Source organism: Atractosteus spatula, chromosome 19 (genome assembly GCF_055471065.1).
Source record: "Atractosteus spatula isolate fAtrSpa1 chromosome 19, fAtrSpa1.hap1, whole genome shotgun sequence".
NCBI lineage: Eukaryota > Metazoa > Chordata > Actinopteri > Semionotiformes > Lepisosteidae > Atractosteus > Atractosteus spatula.
In genome coordinates, this window is record NC_142724.1 from 339,948 (window position 1) to 358,402 (window position 18,455).

Consider the following 18,455-nt stretch of genomic DNA (forward strand, 5'->3'; position numbering starts at 1 on the left):
TTTTCATCCACCAGGATTCCTGTGTATCCTGGGTATCCAAAGTCAGCAGTTTATAAAATTGAATAGACTAGTAATATAAGTGGAAGTTAGGGGGAACCACACTCCAATTCTCCTGGTTTCAGCAAGATTGAATTTTTAATTATTTGTTTCTTTACACCACTTGGAACTTAGAAATCAATCTATCTAAAATTCAGAAGATGAAGAACAATAGAAAGGAAGCTGCTGATAAAGATAAATCAGTTTTAGAAGGACATTCATAGGAAAGATGGTGAAGTGGACAGTGGTGAAGAGTTCAATTCCTCAAGATTAGCTTTGATTTTATTAATCATTCATAAATAAATATCTTTAAAAAGTGAACATTTAAATCCAGCTGGAGTATTTGTCAAGGATGATTTTACGAAAGAAGCATTTGATTTATCAGAATTAATAGTGATTTCAGTGTTGTTGTGTTTCTCCAACTGGTGGTGTGGAGAGGAGCGCTGATCCTGAGCAGCTGTTCCTGTCAGGTCAGCTCTCTCCTCTTTAAACAGTACCATCACTCTCCTAACGTGCAGCTTTGGAAATCTGAATAACAGGATTCCAGTCCTGAAAAGTATTTTTGGACATAAGAAAGGAAAATCAACCATTAGACATTTATTTAGGTTAAGCAGAGAGGCGTGTGTAACAACAAAACTGTCAATGACAGTTCACCAGCTTGTCTCCACAGACGTGTAGAAAATGTCATAGTGCCTGGTCTCTGTGTGCCCATCTGATTGTGCAACTAATTATTAGCGACAACCACATTCACTGGTACCAAAATCTGTTTGAAAGTCTTAAGGGCGCCGAATACTCAGATTGCCATTCCAGCCTGATCAATTATCTGTCTCATGATCCGCTCTGGCCTCATTAACCTTTTGCTCATCCCAGAGCTCCCCTGTGACCTTCTGGTCATAGATGACATCACAGCGCAAGGGAGCAGCAGCAGAGAAACCCTTGATATAATCCGGCTCCCCTGCCCGTCTGTCAGAGCAGCCTGCGGAAGGTAAGGACCAGGAGTGAGTGTGAGTCTGGCAATGGCTGGGAAATGGGCTTAAGACAGGCAGCAGCGCTGTAAGAGCATGATTTGTGCAATTTCTCAAATGTTCTGATTATATACAATGACACTGTCTCCTGTCCTCTGTAGCTTGTCAGGGAAAATCGTAGTCTTTTCACACACTAAAGTAGTCTTCCTTCAGACAGGAGACATGAAAAGCAAAGTTTCACAACTCTGCTTTCTAAGTTCACACCACATGAATTGTGTGCTGTGTGTGGTTTTATGTCTGTGCAGTAATTGTAGTTACACATGAATAGTATTTGGTGAATAATCTTGTTGCTCCTCTGGCCTTTCAGTGTTGTGTCAGGAACTCCAAGGCAAAAGTAAAAAGACATTTTTTGTACATTGCAACTCAATAAAGCTTTTATGACATGAATCATTCAATATTACACTAATTCTTTTTATTTTTGTACAGATCCAGCAAAGCTGACAAAATGAATACTTCTGGAGACGTTGGGGGCATTGATGTAGCTTATTTTAAAAATTACATTCCTATGCAGCCAAGTGCCATTGCTAAAGCTACTGTCACTATTGCAATGTATATAGTCACAAACATCATGAATGGAATGCTGATATTTACATATTTTAGGCATTCTATATTTTATGAGAATTCCCGTTATGTGCTCTTTGTTCATTTGGTTATTAACGATGTGTTTGAGCTGAGCGTAGCATTGACTTTGCACATTTGGAATGAGGTGAAGACCTTCATGCTTGTTCCTGTTTGCTATGCCTTGGTCATTTTCGCATGCAACACCACTCTGAACACTCCTTTAAACCTGGCTGTGATGTGTCTGGAGCGATACATCGCTATCTGCTACCCCCTGCGCCACTCCCAGATCTGCAGTCTGCAGAGGACCTACATCGCCATTGGAGTTATTTGGTTTGTGGGCATCATCCCTTCAATCACAGACCTCTTTATAGTCCTGGCAGTAGAGCAGACCAGTTTCTTCAGCACATCTATTTACTGCCTCCGTGAGACTTTATTTAGGGTTTCCTATCAATTTGACAAAAGACTGTATCTAAAGATCTTGTATTTTTCAGTGGTGTGGCTGGTCATAGTGTGCACCTATCTGCGGATCATGTTCGCAGCCAGGTCGGCCAGCTCCTCTGAGAAGACCTCCGCTAAAAAGGCCCGAAACACCATCCTGCTCCACGGTCTCCAGGTCCTGCTGGCCATGCTGACCTTCATCGCTCCCTTCACTGATAATTTCTTCTTAAGTCTGCCTCCAGAAATGCTCCTGGATCTTCACTATACTCGATATTTCTTAGTTTACATCATTCCCAGAACATTAAGCCCTGTTATCTATGGGCTGAGAGATGAGAACTTCAGGAAGTACCTGAAAGGCCATTTACCTTGCTTTCAAAACCCAGTAGCACCCAGTAAAGAGTCACGTAATCACAGCTCGGGAAAATGAACATTTTTTTGAGGCTTTGGGTCTTCGAGTTGCTGGTTGTAGGTAGATAATCCAAAACAAATGAGAACTGAAATTAGTAACATTAGTTGATTTTTTAAAATTTCTCAGAATGAATTTGAACTTGAACTTGAACTTTATTGCCATATGTAACCGGTACTGGTACAATGGAATTCTTACTTACAGAAAGTCTCTCGATTGTAAAACAAGTGTAAAAAACAAGACAAAGTGCAAACAGTGCATCAAGACAATGTACAAACAAACAATAGACAATGTGCAAGTAAACATGTAGACAGTTTGAATGTAAACAATACAGACGTGTAAACAATGACTGGAGATGTGCAATAGATAAGAAATCATAAAGAGGTAGATGGTGATGGTGTAGGTGTGGTCCGAGGGGGATGGCTAAATGTGTTCGACAGTCTCACTGCTTGTGGATAGAAGCTATTGAAGAATCTAGTGGTAAGTGTCCGTATGCTCTTATATCTCTAACCTGAGGGCAGTGGGGTGAAGAGCTCATGCCCAGGGTGGTGACTGTCCTCTGTGATGGCCAGAACTCTACCACGGCAGCGGTCCTCATAGAGCTGTTTAATCTCGGTTAGACCGCAGCCGATGATCTTCTGGGCCATATTGACCATTCTCTGCAGTGCCTTTCTTTCTCGCGAAGAGGTGTTGCCATGCCACACGGTGATCCCGTTGGTGAGGATGCTCTCAAAGGTGCAGCGGTAGAAGTTCACCAACACATGTATTGGCATCCCCCATCGCTTGAGGCACCTCAAGAAATAAAGGCGCTGCTGAGCCTTCTTCATGTTTGAGTCAGTGTTCACAGTCCAGGTTAGATCTTTAGAGATGTGAATTCCCAAAAACCTAAAGCTGGTGACTGTTTCCACTTCCGTTCCATCAATACTGAGTGGGCTGTGAGTGTGTGGCCTGTGTCTCCGAAAGTCCACTATTAGCTCTTTCGTTTTCTTTACGTTCAAGTTCAAGTCAATCCAGAATATGAATTAATATAATTAATAAACATTGATTTCCAACACTTGGTTTATTTACAGTAAAAATGAAAAGGGAATTATTGTAATTTTGAATTCCAATATGTTTTGTAAAAAATAAATTCCAGTATGTATGTACTTATCTGACTTTATTGTGCCGAAAAGTGGACAGATTGGAATAAATGTAGTGCTTTCTGATCAGATTTAATTCCAGCAGACATTACCTCATAATTATGGGTACAGTATGTAGCCATTTGAAAATAAAATGTCACAGATATAAAATTGAGTTATTTGAATATGTTAGAGAACGGCTCTTTTATTTTTGACAGACTTTAATAAACTGGTATCACACTCTTTTGGTATGAGGTTTACGATTTTGGATTCCAAAAACATTTATACACAATTACATCAATACGTGATTGAATCATTAGTGATCATCTCCATCCTGGTAATTTCTAATATGCTATATTAAATATATATACTTTATATAGAAAGTTTATTTAATTAAGAATTTCCAAATTCATCATCATGTATTATTATCTAGAAATACTTTTATTTGCTAGAAAATTTTTCTGCTACTTCATGTGACATAAAAAGAAATGAAATGACACAAATAAAGGAATAATAAATAATAAGCTTTAGCCTTAAATGGCTAAATTAAGTGATATAAAATATTGTATGAAAAACCTTATTTTGTTCATGCACAGAGGATGCACAAATTTTGAAATAAAATGTACACTATTCGAGTAGAATATATAATTTATAATAATTTGTACACATAAAACCTTTATAAATCTTTATATGTTGTCATCATACACTCTCAGAGCTACCTAGCGCTAGGTTATTGGTTTATTAGCCAACATAGCAAAACAAATACATATATCTACGTTTTTCAAAAAGCCGCATGTAGCCCCGAAACAAATAAGACACATGAGATGCTACGGGCATCTTGGGTTTTAAGGAGTACAGCCTGGCTTCCAGAATACAAGGGTTTTTTGGAACGCAAGGGGCAGTGCACTCGTTTGCTTATAGCAACTAGAGCAAACTAGAGATCGTCTTTGTCTTGTCTGTTTATATGTTATTATTTCCAGCTAAGTTTAAAAACAAATCACATTCTGTCACAATTAATATGGTTGGTAAGAACTGTGGTACTGTTTTTGTGGTCGGGTCATTTTGTGGTCATTCTGCACACAGTGTTAAGTTTGTAGTTAAAAAGTTGTTGTGTAGTATTTTGGATACAGTGTTATGGCCTTATTACCATTTTTATGGAAGCTCTGTGAATAAACGGTTGACACGTGCCAAACATGTCCACTACCATCTCTGCCTTTTTGCCACAGAGCACAGGATTTAAATCCTAAAAAGACTGAAAAGTTGCAGGATTGAACAATTGACATTTTTTATTGTTAAAGAGAGAGGCCCGTGTAGCACAGACACAAAACTGTCAATAACAGTTCCTCTGTGCATCTCTGCTCTAACTCATTATGAAGAGCTCAGCGACACCTCTTGTCTTCCTATTTCTCAGGCTGCACTGCACCAGCTTGTCTTCACAGACATGTAGAAAATGTCATAGTGCCTGGTCTCTGTGTGCCCGTCTGATTGTGCAACTAATTATTAGCGACAACCACATTCACTGGTACCAAAATCTGTTTGAAAGTCTTAAGGGTGTCGAATACTCAGATTGCCATTCCAGCCTGATCAATTATCTGTCTCATGATCCACTCCGGCCTCATTAACCTTTTGCTCATCCCAGAGCTTCCTTGTGACCTTCTGGTCATAGATGACATCACAGCGCAGGGGAGCAGCAGCAGAGAAACCCTTGATATAATCCGGCTCCCCTGCCCCTCCGTCAGATCAGCCTGCGGAAGGTAAGGACCAGGAGTGAGTGTGAGTCTGGCAATGGCTGGGAAATGGGCTTAAGACAGGGAGCTGAACTATAATGCATGAGCAACAATACCTCACAGAAAACAGCAAGTACACGTTTCTAGTGTAGTGTAATAGTACAATTTGTGCAATTTATCAGTATGTCTCACCTGTTCTGATAATATACAGTGGGTCTGCTCCCTGTCCTCTGTAGTTTGTCATAAAAAATCATTGAAATTTCTTGTTTTAAAGTTTACTGCACAATGCATTTGGTATAGCAACTTTGTCTGTTAATTTCAGCACATTAATTGTACACAGTGTGTGTTTTTCATGTGTGTTCAGTAATTGTATCTTTGTTTAACACAGGTGTCCTGGGCTCCATTACAAATCCCTTTCTCTATATAAGGTACTGTATGTAGCAATGCTGGATACTGTGGGAAGATGAATAAGGTCCTTCAACCCTAAACCACCCTAATAAAACTGTTTTATATAATTTGGTATTAGAGGTACTATTATTAGAAATACAATCAGAATGAGAAAAAAATCATTTCTTTTGCTTTGCCATTCACTTTAATAATATTTAGTGAATAATTGCCTTAGGAGTAATGTAATGCCTATGACAGTGAAAAGGAAAGGAATGTGTGAGGAGGCTATAGCTGGGCCTGGAGTCTCACGCTGCTATGATATGTAAAGGAGAGCAATGAATCCAAAAATTAAAAGAATATAAGAAATTTCATTTTTTGTGTCTCATTGTATATTCTAATAAGAATATTTTTAACTGCATTTTCAGTGAGAATACTCACACCAAATCTGGGGAAAACTCCTCACTACTATCTTGTGCACGGAACAGCCAGGTTCTTTTCTCCTACAGAAGGTACAGAATTGTACCTGCTAGCAGGAAAGGCCTGAAGGCACAAGAACTGCAATGCTGCCCACCTACTAAACATGTACTGCATTTGCAAGCCTCTCTGTTTTCTAGTGATGTGTTCTGCGCTGGCTTTTCAGTGTTCTACCAGCTGCTGCAAAACAAAATATATTTTTACAGGAATCCAGTAAAAGTTTTACAAACTGTATGTTTCAATTTAACATTAATGTTTATGTTTTTGAGCAGATCCAGCAGACCTGACTAAATGAATACTTCTGAAGACATCTCAGGCAATGATGTCGCCTTTTTTAAGAATTACATTCCTATGCAGCCAAGTGCCATTGCTAAAGCTACTGTCACTATTGCTTTGTATATAGTCACAAACATCATGAATGGGATGCTGATATTTACATATTTTAAGCACCCTATATTTTATGAGAATTCCCGTTATGTGCTCTTTGTTCATTTGGTAATTAATGATGTGTTTGAGCTGAGTGTAGCATTGACTTTGCACATTTGGAGTGAGGTGAAGCCCTTCATCTTTGTGCCTGTCTGCTATTTCTACCTGATTCTTGCTGTCAACACCACTCTGAACACTCCTTTAAACCTGGCTGTGATGTGTCTGGAGCGATACATCGCTATCTGCTACCCCCTGCGCCACTCCCAGATCTGCAGTCTGCAGAGGACCTACATCGCCATCGGAGTTATCTGGTTCATCGGTTTCATTCCCCCGATCACAGACCTCTTTATAGTCCTGGCAGTAGAGCAGACCAGTTTCTTCAGCACATCTATTTACTGCCTCCGTGAGAATTTTTTTAGGGTTTCCTATCAATATGATAAAAGAGTCTTTATAAAGACCTTGTATTTTTCAGTGGTGTGGCTGGTCATAGTGTGCACCTATCTGCGGATCATGTTCGCAGCCAGGTCGGCCAGCTCCTCTGAGAAGACCTCCGCTAAAAAGGCCCGAAACACCATCCTGCTCCACGGGCTCCAGCTCCTGCTGGCCATGCTGACCTTCATCGCTCCCTTCACTGAAAATTTCTTCTGGAGTTTTCCTTCAGGAATGCTGCTGGATCTCCACTATGTCCGATATTTCTTAGTTTACATCATTCCCAGAACATTAAGCCCTGTTATCTATGGGCTGAGAGATGAGAACTTCAGGAAGCACCTGAAAGGCTACTTACCTTGCTTTCAAAACCCAGTAGCACCCAGTAAAGCGTCAGGTAATCACAGCTCGGGAAAATAAACGCTTAATGGGTGTCTAGGTATTCAAGGATCACTGATTGTAGGTACAGAATGTAAAATAAATGAGTATTGAAATTAGTAGCATTAGTTGCTTTTAAAGCTTCTCAGAATATAAATCAATATAATTAACACATGTTTCCACTGCTTGGTTTATTCCTATAATTTCCTATAATTTACAATCCCAATATGTTCTTTAAAACATTGAAAATAATATATTCATTTTCTGATATGGCTTTTTTTGCTGAAATGTTGACAGTCAGGAATAAATGATAATGGAGTCAAAAGTATGTACCTGATCTTTCTGATCAATACCTCATTAAGTATGCATGCGCAGCCTTCTTTTTTGAAAATAAAATATCACAGATATACAATTTAGTTATTTAAATATGTTCTATAAGGGTTCTATTAAAATAAGCGTTTTTATTTTTGACAGTGTTCTCTCATTCTCTCCGTATGAGGTTTAAGAAAACATATTGTTGCACAATTACATCAATAGACTGAATCATAAGTGATCATCTCAAGATATCCTGGTAATATTAACATGCTATCTTAAAAATATATCATTATTTCTAGATTTCAGAATTTAAAGTTCATTATCACATTTTCATTACCTAAAACTGATTGAAAATTGTGCTTATTTGCAGTAAAATGTTGCAGAAACATTGTGTGATAAAGAAACAAAAGAAAGGAGACAAATAAGAGGCCTGGAATGCTGAGTATTGTGTTTCTCACACTGGTTGTTGTATCTGTTAGTTACATGTTTTAGAAAGAAGCTTTAGCCTAAGTGATATAAAATATCATATGAAAAACAATTTTTCATGCACAGGGGTACACAAATATTGTACATAAAACATACACGATTCAAGTAGAGTATAAAACTAGTAACTAGTAATTTGTACTACTAAAAATGTGTTACATCTTTGATATTCATTCATGACTCATAAAAGTATTATATATATAATATATATATTATATATAAAGTATAAATATTTCTCAATTTAACCCATTTAAAAATAAGTATTTTGAATATTTCCTAGGAAATAAATTTAATACTATATAACAAAATCCAAAATCAATTATTGTTTCAAAAGCTAAGTATAAAATGATTAAATAAAAGTGTTATTTTTAAAACATTAAACCCGAGAATACTTTAATCAATTGTGCTCTAAAAATAAGAATACTGTATGTTCATTTATCTGCAAAGGAACAAGTAAAGGTTTATTCCGTGCTGAAAAGAGAAGAAAAGAAAGACAGAGTTTCGGCTGTGGAGCCTCCTTCGGGTCCAAAACGTTGTGTTTCTTTTCTTCTCTTTTTAGCAGGGAATAAACCTTTACTTGTTTCTTTACAGCCTGCGCATGCTGACGCAGCTCCTACTTGAACTACTTCCATGTATCTGGTTGTTTGTGTACCATGTTAACATGAATATTCCTGCATGCCTGTCATTTACAGCAAGTTTTCCAGAAACAACATAACCTGCTACTGCACTCTGTCTCCACCCCACCACACTGGGCACGCAGCCCACTTGCTCAAATAACACCATGCTGTGTGGAATCGGCGCAAGCCCGATTCTGCAGAGAGGGTGGCGACAGAGAGCAGGTGGGAGGCAGGTTTGCAGATTCCCATGCAGGGGGTTTCCTTTACAGAGGAAGGGACAGCAGGGAGAGATAAGAGGAGAGACAGCAGGTAGAGACAGAGGGGGGGTACAGTTTCCCAGAGCTCGCCGTGCAGTGCGAAGTGGGCGAGCGCTAAGGGGGACCCCCTTATACAGGGCGTAGTGGGGGAGGTGTGGTTCAAGGTCATGGGGCAGCAGCTCAGTCCATAACTCTGGGAGGGAGCAGTGCTCTACAATATCTACCATGCAGGATGAGCAGAACAGCAGAACATCATCTGAAAAAATAAAAGACAAACTGAACTCTGATACCAGTCTTTCAGCCTGTACTGTTGCAGTGAAATATGTGTATTTTGATCACAGTAGGGAGCGCTCTGTCCATGACACGTCTCGTCTGCAGCTGTAGGTTGAAATGACTTGCCAGAGCGGTCGGTGGCGTCTGGGCTCGGAGGCCTGCGCTGAGCCCCAGGGTTGGGGTCTCCACAGGCCCCAGCACGCTCGCTCATGCAGAGAGGAAGTGCTGGCAGTATTCCTATCAGGGTGTAATTGTTGTCACTCAGGCAACGGCAAAATTCACAGGTGCCTTAATCACTGGAGATAAATAAGAACAGAACAAATGTCAATCACTTATCATGATATCAAACCCACATTAATTAACTTGTAAGATAATTAGTACTCATGATCCCCTGTATCACAGAATGCACTTCACTCCCCTGTTTCTGCTCGTCCCTGGACTCCCTGACAACCTGTTCTGGACTCCAAGCTTATTTTCGAAGCCAATACTAAGGAAGCTTAAGTGGTTGATAATTCATTGTTGATTTTGTTCTACCAGTCCTTCCTTGAGTTTGTTCTTTTTCCCTGATCTGCAACCTGAATATGAGAAGCAAGAACAAACTGGGCACCCTTGTGACAACATGCCAGAAGGTCATTGGCACTGACCTTCCAGCCCTCCCCTCCATCTATCATTCACATGCTTTGCGTAAAGCAAAATCAATCTGCGATGATCCTTCACACCCCTTGTATATTAACTTCCAGTTACTCCCATCAGAACGCAGATATCGACTCCCCAACTCCAAAACCAACAGATTTAAGTTCTCATTCATGCTGTAGCCATATCGTTACTTAACACTTGACCTTCTATGTAAATATGTATGTGTATTGTTGTTCCTGTCATTTTTTTTTCTTTTGTCCATTTGTACACCAACACTGCTGCTGTAAAAGGACTTGCCCACCTCCGGGGACAATTCTCTCTCTCTCTAAAGGTCACAGGATACATCACAGCTCAGACGAGCAGCGGAACAGAAAGACTCAAGATAAACCAGCCCTCCTGCCCCACTGTGAGAGCGTCCTGCAGACAGTGGCTCCACAGGGCTGATCGAGACCTACTGCAGGTAAGCTCTGCTTAAAGAATTATTCAGGCATAACTTTAATGTCACGGGGGGTTAATGCAAAGCAGGAGTTCTCCACCATTAACCATTATCACACTACCACACGTACTAGAATAACAACAGACAGGTGCAACGAGGTCAGAGCTCTGTGTTTTGTGTAATAACGGCGGTTGTGTTTTCCATGGGTGTTCTAGATCGTACATGTGTAACAAAGTCAGTTTTGATTTGTCCTAATGAACTAAATTAGAAGCTTGCAGTAGTCCTTCTGCATGCCAACAGTCAGTAGTTCAAGTGATTCCTCACCGCAGGCCGAGCAGAGGTGTGTTTCATACTTTCACACTTATCGGCAAGACTCACCTGGCTGAGGGGACAACAGCCTCAAAGTCTGTGAGATCCAGGCTGGGTTAGAGGGTAGAGCCAGGGAGCTGCTGAAGTCATTAACGCATTTTAAATAATGTGCAATTAATTGAGGGATGACAAACAACAAAAGATATGATTCTATAGTCTACACAGCCAGATCAATTTACTTTTAACGTAATTAGTTCTCATGATGCCCTGTATCCCAGAACGCACCTCAATCCCATGTTTCTGCTCATCTCTGGACTCCCTGACTACCGAAAGGTCACAGGATACATCACAGCTCAGACGAGCAGCAGAACAGAAAGACTCCAGATAAACCAGCCCTCCTGCCCCACTGTGAGAGCATCCTGCAGACGGTAAGGACCTGCTGCCTGCGGCTCCACAGGGCTCAACACACACTGCAGTGCTTGACGCTGATCGGCCTGAAACAGGGAAGTGTTGTTAAAACTCCTGCCGTCTGATGTATAGACACATACAGCATTATATTGCTTTTGCCTACTGCAATGGAAGAATACTCTTCCATGACCAGCCTCAGTATAAACTGACAGGAGAAGATAGGCACATGCAGCACAGTGTAGCAGGAATATAAGAACACAATAACCTAAGAGCTCATTGGTTTTTTATAAGCAGTAAATTGATCTGAAGATCTCAGCCAGCTGTTCCCTGACAGCAGCCAGGCTATGGGCTCCAGCAGTGTGGCTGGGCAGCTTGTTCTGTACTTCCACATTCCATTGTGTAAAGAACTGCCTCCTGCTATCTCTTTTCAATTTGCCTTCTTGCAGGAAAGTTGCAACATAACATTTTTACTTACTATACTTAATATAACATACAACTTACTATAAATGCACTTGAGTACCATCTGTGTGATTTGGCTGAATCAGCAGTTTCTGTAAATAATGTAAATCTCTTAAGAAGTATTTAATTACAACACTATACAGTAACTATATTTATTGTAAATCCATAGTCATTTATGCTCTGTTGTTAAGCATTACTTTGTAACTGAATTTTCAGTTACTCTCTGTAGTCGTTTAGTTTAGATATCTTTTTAGCTTCTATCTTTTTAATTTTTGCTCTTTTTTATTTTGAAAGCCATATGACCAATGCAAGCTAATAATGAATTTATGATAGGTGTGCCATAAAACACAGCCACAGAGATCTAATGTACTTATTCTGGTCTGCGAGTGCTTCAGTTTATGCTAGTGAATTGCTTCCTGCTTAATGACTTTGAGGGAAAGTTTTAGTACTGTCTCAGCACCTGTAACACCCAGCCATATTACATGTCTGCAATGAAATCATTCTTGTGTAAACGAATACAAACTACTGTATGATCTAGCCACCCATTAAGCATGTTTAATACAGTTTAAAGCAGAGAAAAGTGAGGCAGTTTTCATACTTCTCAGAAACATTCCTTATGTCTACATAATATGTTTGTCAAAACACACAAGTCTTGCTAGTACTTTTGAGACGTATATTTAAGCTGTATAGCTGTATATTTAAGAATGTTAGGAAATTGGGACTCTACAGACAGCGAAGCTGTAATCTGCCTTCTTTTTCTATTTCTGTGACAGTATATAATTCCAGAAGACTGTAACATTTCTGTTTACTGGAGAAAATATAAGTATACCCTAAGCACCTCCATTGATGATGTGCATTACTCAACATGCTTTTTCTGTTGCAGGTGCTTCAACATTAATGATATGAATTCTTCAGGAGTTACATCAGGGAACATTCTCACTGTTAAGGACGACTATTTGCCTATTCTGCCTCTCACCATTGTTAAAATTTCTTTTATTGTTTTTACATATATAGGAACCAATTTCGTGAATGGGATGCTCATATTTACATATTTTCACCACCCTATATTTTATGAAAATTCCCGTTATGTGCTGTTTGTTCATTTGGTTATTAACGATGTGTTTGAGCTGAGTGTATCAATGACTATGCACATTTGGAATGTGGTGAAGTCCTTCATGCTTGTCCCAGTCTGCTATGCCATGTTCATTCTCGCATCCAACACCACCCTGAACACTCCTTTAAACCTGGCTCTGATGTCTCTGGAGAGATACATCGCTATCTGCTACCCCCTGCGCCACTCCCAGGTCTGCAGTCTTCAGAGGACCTACATCGCCATCGGTGTTATCTGGATTGTGGGGATCATCCCTTCAATCACAGACCTCTTTATAGTCCTGGCAGTGGAGCAGCTCAGTTTCTTCAGCACCTCTGTGTACTGTATTCGTGAGAGTTTTTACAGGACTTCCTATCAAACTAAAATAAAGACAGCAATCATGTCAGTGTATTTAACAGTGGTGTGGCTGGTCATAGTGTGCACCTATCTGCGGATCATGTTCGCAGCCAGGTCGGCCAGCTCCTCTGAGAAGACCTCCGCTAAAAAGGCCCGAAACACCATCCTGCTCCACGGGCTCCAGCTCCTGCTGGCCATGCTGACCTACATTCCTCCCTTCACAGATCTTTTCCTTGTGGGAATACCTAGAGAGATGTTCTTGGACCTGGACTTTGTCCGGTATTACTTAGTTTACATTGTACCCAGAGTGCTGAGCCCTGTGATCTATGGCTTGAGGGAAGAGAATTTCAGAAAGCACCTGAAGAGCCACATGCCTTGCTTTCAGAAGAGAGTCACGACAATGATTAAACTGTAAGTTTTACAACACAGATTCTGAAATGAGGTGGAATTGTTCAGGGGACAAATTCGTCTTGAAAACAAACTTCAATGCTTATATTTTTCCTTTTCCATTCGATTATAATGACGGACATACCTTGTCATGATCTTTACGAATCATTTTAAAATACAGCAACACTTCAATTTTTGTGTCTTTGACCCACAGCTGCAGAATGAAAACCACTGGACAGACTAATCAAAGTGTATTAACAGGGAATTAACAGACTTGATGCTCCAAATATTGTTCTATTTTAAATGTTGTTTAATAAGTAAAACTACGTTTATATTTACTGAATTTTTACTGTAATTATGTAATCATGATAATAATATTAAATTGTTGGTTTACTAATCTATCATTTGCAGTGATAAATTCCATGCAGTTTTACATGACATTTAATAAATATACCTCAAATTACATTTACATATTAGTCAGTCCATCATTATCAGCCAACCTGAACAAAGTTACATTATCTCCTTTTCCTGTGTTACATTACTTTGAAGAGGTTGTGGAAGTGACTATAGAGAATACAATGAATTGTACACAAACCCATTCATTATCTTGAGTCTCTTTAAAAATAGCCTTTGTGTCACAATAAAAATACTACGTCTTCGTCTTGCCCTCGTCTTGGATTTGTCACACTCTCTTCCTGCCTCTTGGATATGACCATGCCTGCTAACCCGGCTTCGTCTTCGTCCTACTGGACTCGTTCGCTGCCCGACCAGAGTAGGGCTCTTCACACCGCTTGTGACACTTTGAAGCCAATCATTAGCATGCTTCTCCTGTTTTCTTTTGTCTGTAAAATATATTTTCTGTTCTTTGAGTTTAAATGTGTCAGGCTGTGAAGCGCTGCAGAGAAGGATAAAATCCTTCATTTGACACACAGAGTGATTTTTCAAATTTGGACTCTTCTGTCCACCTTTGTCAAGAGTACAGTTTACTCTATAGAGTCTTGTATTACTCAAGGAAATAAACTGCATACATTTTACACAAATCTGTAAATGCAGACAGAAGTAATTTTACAGCCTCTGAATTAGACCCTGAACATTAGTGTATCTGGTTGTCAACGACTGATTGAGGGATGACAAACAACAAAAGAGATGATTCTATAGTCTACACAGCAGGATCAATTTACTTTTAACATAATTAGTTCTCATGATCCCCTGTATCCCAGAACGCACTTCAATCCCATGTCTCTGCTCGTCCCTGGACTCCCTGACTACCGAAATGTCACAGGATACATCACAGCTCAGACGAGCAGCAGAACAGAAAGACTCCAGATAAACCAGCCCTCCTGCCCCACTGTGAGAGCATCCTGCAGACGGTAAGGACCTGCTGCCTGCGGCTCCACAGGGCTCAACACACACTGCAGTGCTTGACGCTGATCGGCCTGAAACAGGGAAGTGTTGTTAAAACTCCTGCCGTCTGATGTATAGACACATACAGCATTATATTGCTTTTGCCTACTGCAATGGAAGAATACTCTTCCATGACCAGCCTCAGTATAAACTGACAGGAGAAGATAGGCACATGCAGCACAGTGTAGCAGGAATATAAGAACACAATAACCTAAGAGCTACAGTAGGTGCCTATTTAGCCTGTCTACTGTAGCTCATTGGTTTCCTCAGCAGTCAATTGATCTGAGGATCTCAGCCAGCTGCAGCAGTGTGGCTGAGCAGCTTGTTCCGTACTTCCACATCAAGTCCTGTAAAAACTGCCTCCTGCTGCCTCTTGCCTTCAAGCAGGAAATTTACAACAATAAAACAATGGAATTTCTCTATTTTTACAGGGTTTTTATTAAATGCAACAGTATCTCTGGCTTTAATAGTTAGCAGAAGATCTCCTCTCTTATTTTATTGATAGGTGATAGGTGTGCCATAAAACACAGCCACAGAAATCTTGTACTTATTCTGGCCTGTGAGTGCTTCAGTTTATGCTAGTGAATTGCTTCCTGCTTAATGACTTTGAGGGAAAGTTATAGTACTGTCTCAGCACCTGTAACACCCAGCCATATCACATGTCTGCAATGATATCATTCTTGTGTAGACGTGCACCAGCTTTGATCTCACCACCCATTAAGCATGTTTAACAGAGCTAAAAGCAGAGAAAAGTGAGGCAGTTTTTATATTGCTGAGAAAGGTTCCTTACTTCTACATAATGCATTTGTTAAACCCCACTCAAGTAATGTCTTGCTGTTACTTGTACTGTTAAAAGCTGTACAGTATATCTAGGAATGTCTTTTGGGTCTTTGGGTCTCTGCAGACAACGAAGATGTAATCTGACCTGGTCTTCTATTTCTATGACAGCTTCTAATGCCAGATGACTCCCAGTGCTCTCCCACACTGTTTACTGTACAAAATGTAAATATGTACAAAGTACCTCCATTGTTACTGTGCATTACTGAACATGCTTTTTCTGTTGCAGGTGCTACAAAACTAATTAAATGAATTCTTCAGGAGTTACATCAGGGAACATTCTCACTGTTAAGGACGACTATTTGCCTATTCTGCCTCTCACCATTGTCAAACTTTTTATTCTTGTTTTCACATATATAGGAACCAATTTCATGAACGGGTTGCTGATATTTACGTATTTTAGCCATCCAGTATTTTATGAGAATTCCCGTTATGTGCTGTTTGTTCATTTGGTTATTAATGATGTGTTTGAGCTGAGTGTAGCAATGACTTTGCACATTTGGCTTAGGGTGAAACCCTCTGTATTTGTCCCTGTCTGCTATGCCTTGGTCATTCTTGCATCCAACACCACTCTGAACACTCCTTTAAACCTGGCTCTGATGTCTCTGGAGAGATACATCGCTATCTGCTACCCCCTGCGCCACTCCCAGATCTGTAGTCTGCAGAGGACCTACATCGCCATCGGTGTTATCTGGATTGTGGGGATCATCCCTTCAATCACAGACCTCTTTATAGTCCTGGCAGTGGAGCAGCTCAGTTTCTTCAGCACCTCTGTGTACTGTATTCGTGAGAGTTTTTACAGGACTTCCTATCAAGATAAAATAAAGACAGCCTTCATGTCAGTGTATTTAACAGTGGTGTGGCTGGTCATAGTGTGCACCTATCTGCGGATCATGTTCGCAGCCAGGTCGGCCAGCTCCTCTGAGAAGACCTCCGCTAAAAAGGCCCGAAACACCATCCTGCTCCACGGGCTCCAGCTCCTGCTGGCCATGCTGACCTACATTCCTCCCTTCACTGACCCTTTCCTTGTGGGAATATCTACAGAAATGTTCCTGGACCTGAGCTTTTCCCGGTATTACTTAGTTTACATTGTACCCAGAGTGCTGAGCCCTGTGATCTATGGCTTGAGGGAAGAGAATTTCAGAAAGCACCTGAAGAGCCACATGCCTTGCTTTCAGAAGAGAGTCACGACAATGATTAAACTGTAAGATTTACAACAGATTCTGAAATGAGGTGGAATTGTTCAGGGGACAAAGGCAGTGATTACAGAAAAAAACTCCAATGCTTAAATTTTTCCTTTTCCATTAGATTATAATGACAGACATACCTTGTCATGATCTGTCCCAATCATTTTAAAATGCAGCAAAACCTCAATTTCTGCGTCCTTGACCAACATCTGCAGAATGAAAACCACTGGACAGACTAATCAAAGTGTATTAGAAGGGAATTAACAGAGATGAAATATGTTTATATATTTTTTTCTATGTTATCAATTTCATATGATTAAAATATTAAATTGTTCTCCCAATCTGTCATTTGCAGTGATAAATTCCTTGCGACCTTACATAATATACCTTTTACTGGCGAAGACCCTTTTAGCCAATGTCTGCCTGGAATTTCCTCCCTCCCCTTAAATATTTTGTTATATCTCTGCAGCAGAACATAGCAGGAGCCTGGTTCAGGTCTTAAATTGAAGCTAACCCCCTTGTATTTCTTAATGTGTCCACTCCGCAGACAAATGTGAAAAAAAAACCCCAAAAAACAGCATGCGGAAATTTGGTTTTGGTCTTCAGAGGTCAGAATTTTAAAGGAAAATTTTTCTAGGAAATGCTTTGAAAACCTTGTTGTAGGTGTCTACTAGCTTGGATAAAAATCTGGGTCAAATTGATCAATTTGAAAAAAATCGACATAATGTTTTGTGAAGACTGGACCTGGAATGAAATTTCTCGCATATAATAAATAAATCATAATAAATATTGAAAGCAATAACAATAAAAAAACATTGCAATTGCTATAAAAACCTTTAGACACTGCTAGAGAGCCTTTTTCTGCTGTTAGGCATTGAAAAAAAAACCTCAGAGTTGCCTTCTGGTGTGAAAAAAAGGAGCACTGATAAGAAACTGATGGCACCCTGAGGCTTCTAGAGGAAGTCTCACCCCTAAGGGCTCTGAATGGCTGAAAATACAATGAATGACAGCGTATTTTACCAATCAGATCACCTTATTTCTGGCGGTCATGCTTCAAATATCTATTCCTAAGTCAATAATGTTCAGTTTCCTCCAGGTCTGGAGGTGGGTTAGTCTAGCCTTTTGTGGATATATTTTGTGCTTCAGAATAAGGTAAAAGCATTGGATATACTGTATATATTTTTTGCTGGTTTTTGCTTTTGCGGTCTTGTTTTGCTGGCTTATTGATTACCGTATCGATGCATTTTGGAAGTTTTGAAGTGCATCATCAGATAAAAAGTGACTTTGTGATCAAATGTCTGTTTTAAAAAAAAACATTTTTTAAAGCTCAGGTTGTCTTTTTTCGATTGATAACATGTTTTTGTGGTTTTGTTGGTAAAAAATGATTAAATATGATGCAGGACTCAAAAGTAAATATTAATATACACCACGGACACTTGCGACTACGCCAAGCACGGGACACGTTTGATTAAATGAACGTTTTTTTTTCGGTTCTGAAAACAGTTTTGTGAAGCTCTAGTTGAACCTTTTTCAATTGATAAAAGGTTTTCTGTAAAGGTTTTGTGGTTTTGGTGATGTAAAACGATGAAGTGAGATGC

At 39.8% G+C, this 18,455-nt stretch overlaps 4 protein-coding genes across 4 annotated transcripts; all 4 read left to right on the forward strand.

The window, feature by feature from the left end:
* The first annotated feature begins 1,506 nt into the window (after positions 1–1,506).
* On the forward strand, positions 1,507–2,487 carry LOC148817769 (odorant receptor 131-2-like). The gene has a single exon (XM_088937102.1). It carries the CDS (start codon positions 1,507–1,509, stop codon positions 2,485–2,487), a length of 981 nt encoding a protein of 326 aa, XP_088793228.1.
* Positions 2,488–6,463: 3,976 nt separating this feature from the next.
* Positions 6,464–7,444, forward strand: LOC148817770 (odorant receptor 131-2-like). Its single transcript, XM_088937772.1, has one exon. The coding sequence runs from the start codon at positions 6,464–6,466 to the stop codon at positions 7,442–7,444; it is 981 nt and encodes a 326-aa protein (XP_088793898.1).
* Positions 7,445–12,608: 5,164 nt separating this feature from the next.
* On the forward strand, positions 12,609–13,457 carry LOC148817771 (odorant receptor 131-2-like). The gene has a single exon (XM_088937148.1). The coding sequence runs from the start codon at positions 12,630–12,632 to the stop codon at positions 13,455–13,457; it is 828 nt and encodes a 275-aa protein (XP_088793274.1). The 5' UTR covers positions 12,609–12,629.
* Positions 13,458–16,029: 2,572 nt separating this feature from the next.
* On the forward strand, positions 16,030–16,878 carry LOC148817772 (odorant receptor 131-2-like). The gene has a single exon (XM_088937150.1). It carries the CDS (start codon positions 16,042–16,044, stop codon positions 16,876–16,878), a length of 837 nt encoding a protein of 278 aa, XP_088793276.1. The 5' UTR covers positions 16,030–16,041.
* Positions 16,879–18,455: the final 1,577 nt, after the last annotated feature.

Excerpts from the sequence above, each read along its gene's own strand:
- LOC148817770 (XM_088937772.1), top strand. The coding sequence starts at position 6,464 with ATGAATACTTCTGAAGACATCTCAGGCAATGATGTCGCCTTTTTTAAG.
- LOC148817771 (XM_088937148.1), top strand. The coding sequence starts at position 12,630 with ATGCTCATATTTACATATTTTCACCACCCTATATTTTATGAAAATTCC.
- LOC148817772 (XM_088937150.1), top strand. The coding sequence starts at position 16,042 with ATGAACGGGTTGCTGATATTTACGTATTTTAGCCATCCAGTATTTTAT.
- LOC148817769 (XM_088937102.1), top strand. The coding sequence starts at position 1,507 with ATGAATACTTCTGGAGACGTTGGGGGCATTGATGTAGCTTATTTTAAA.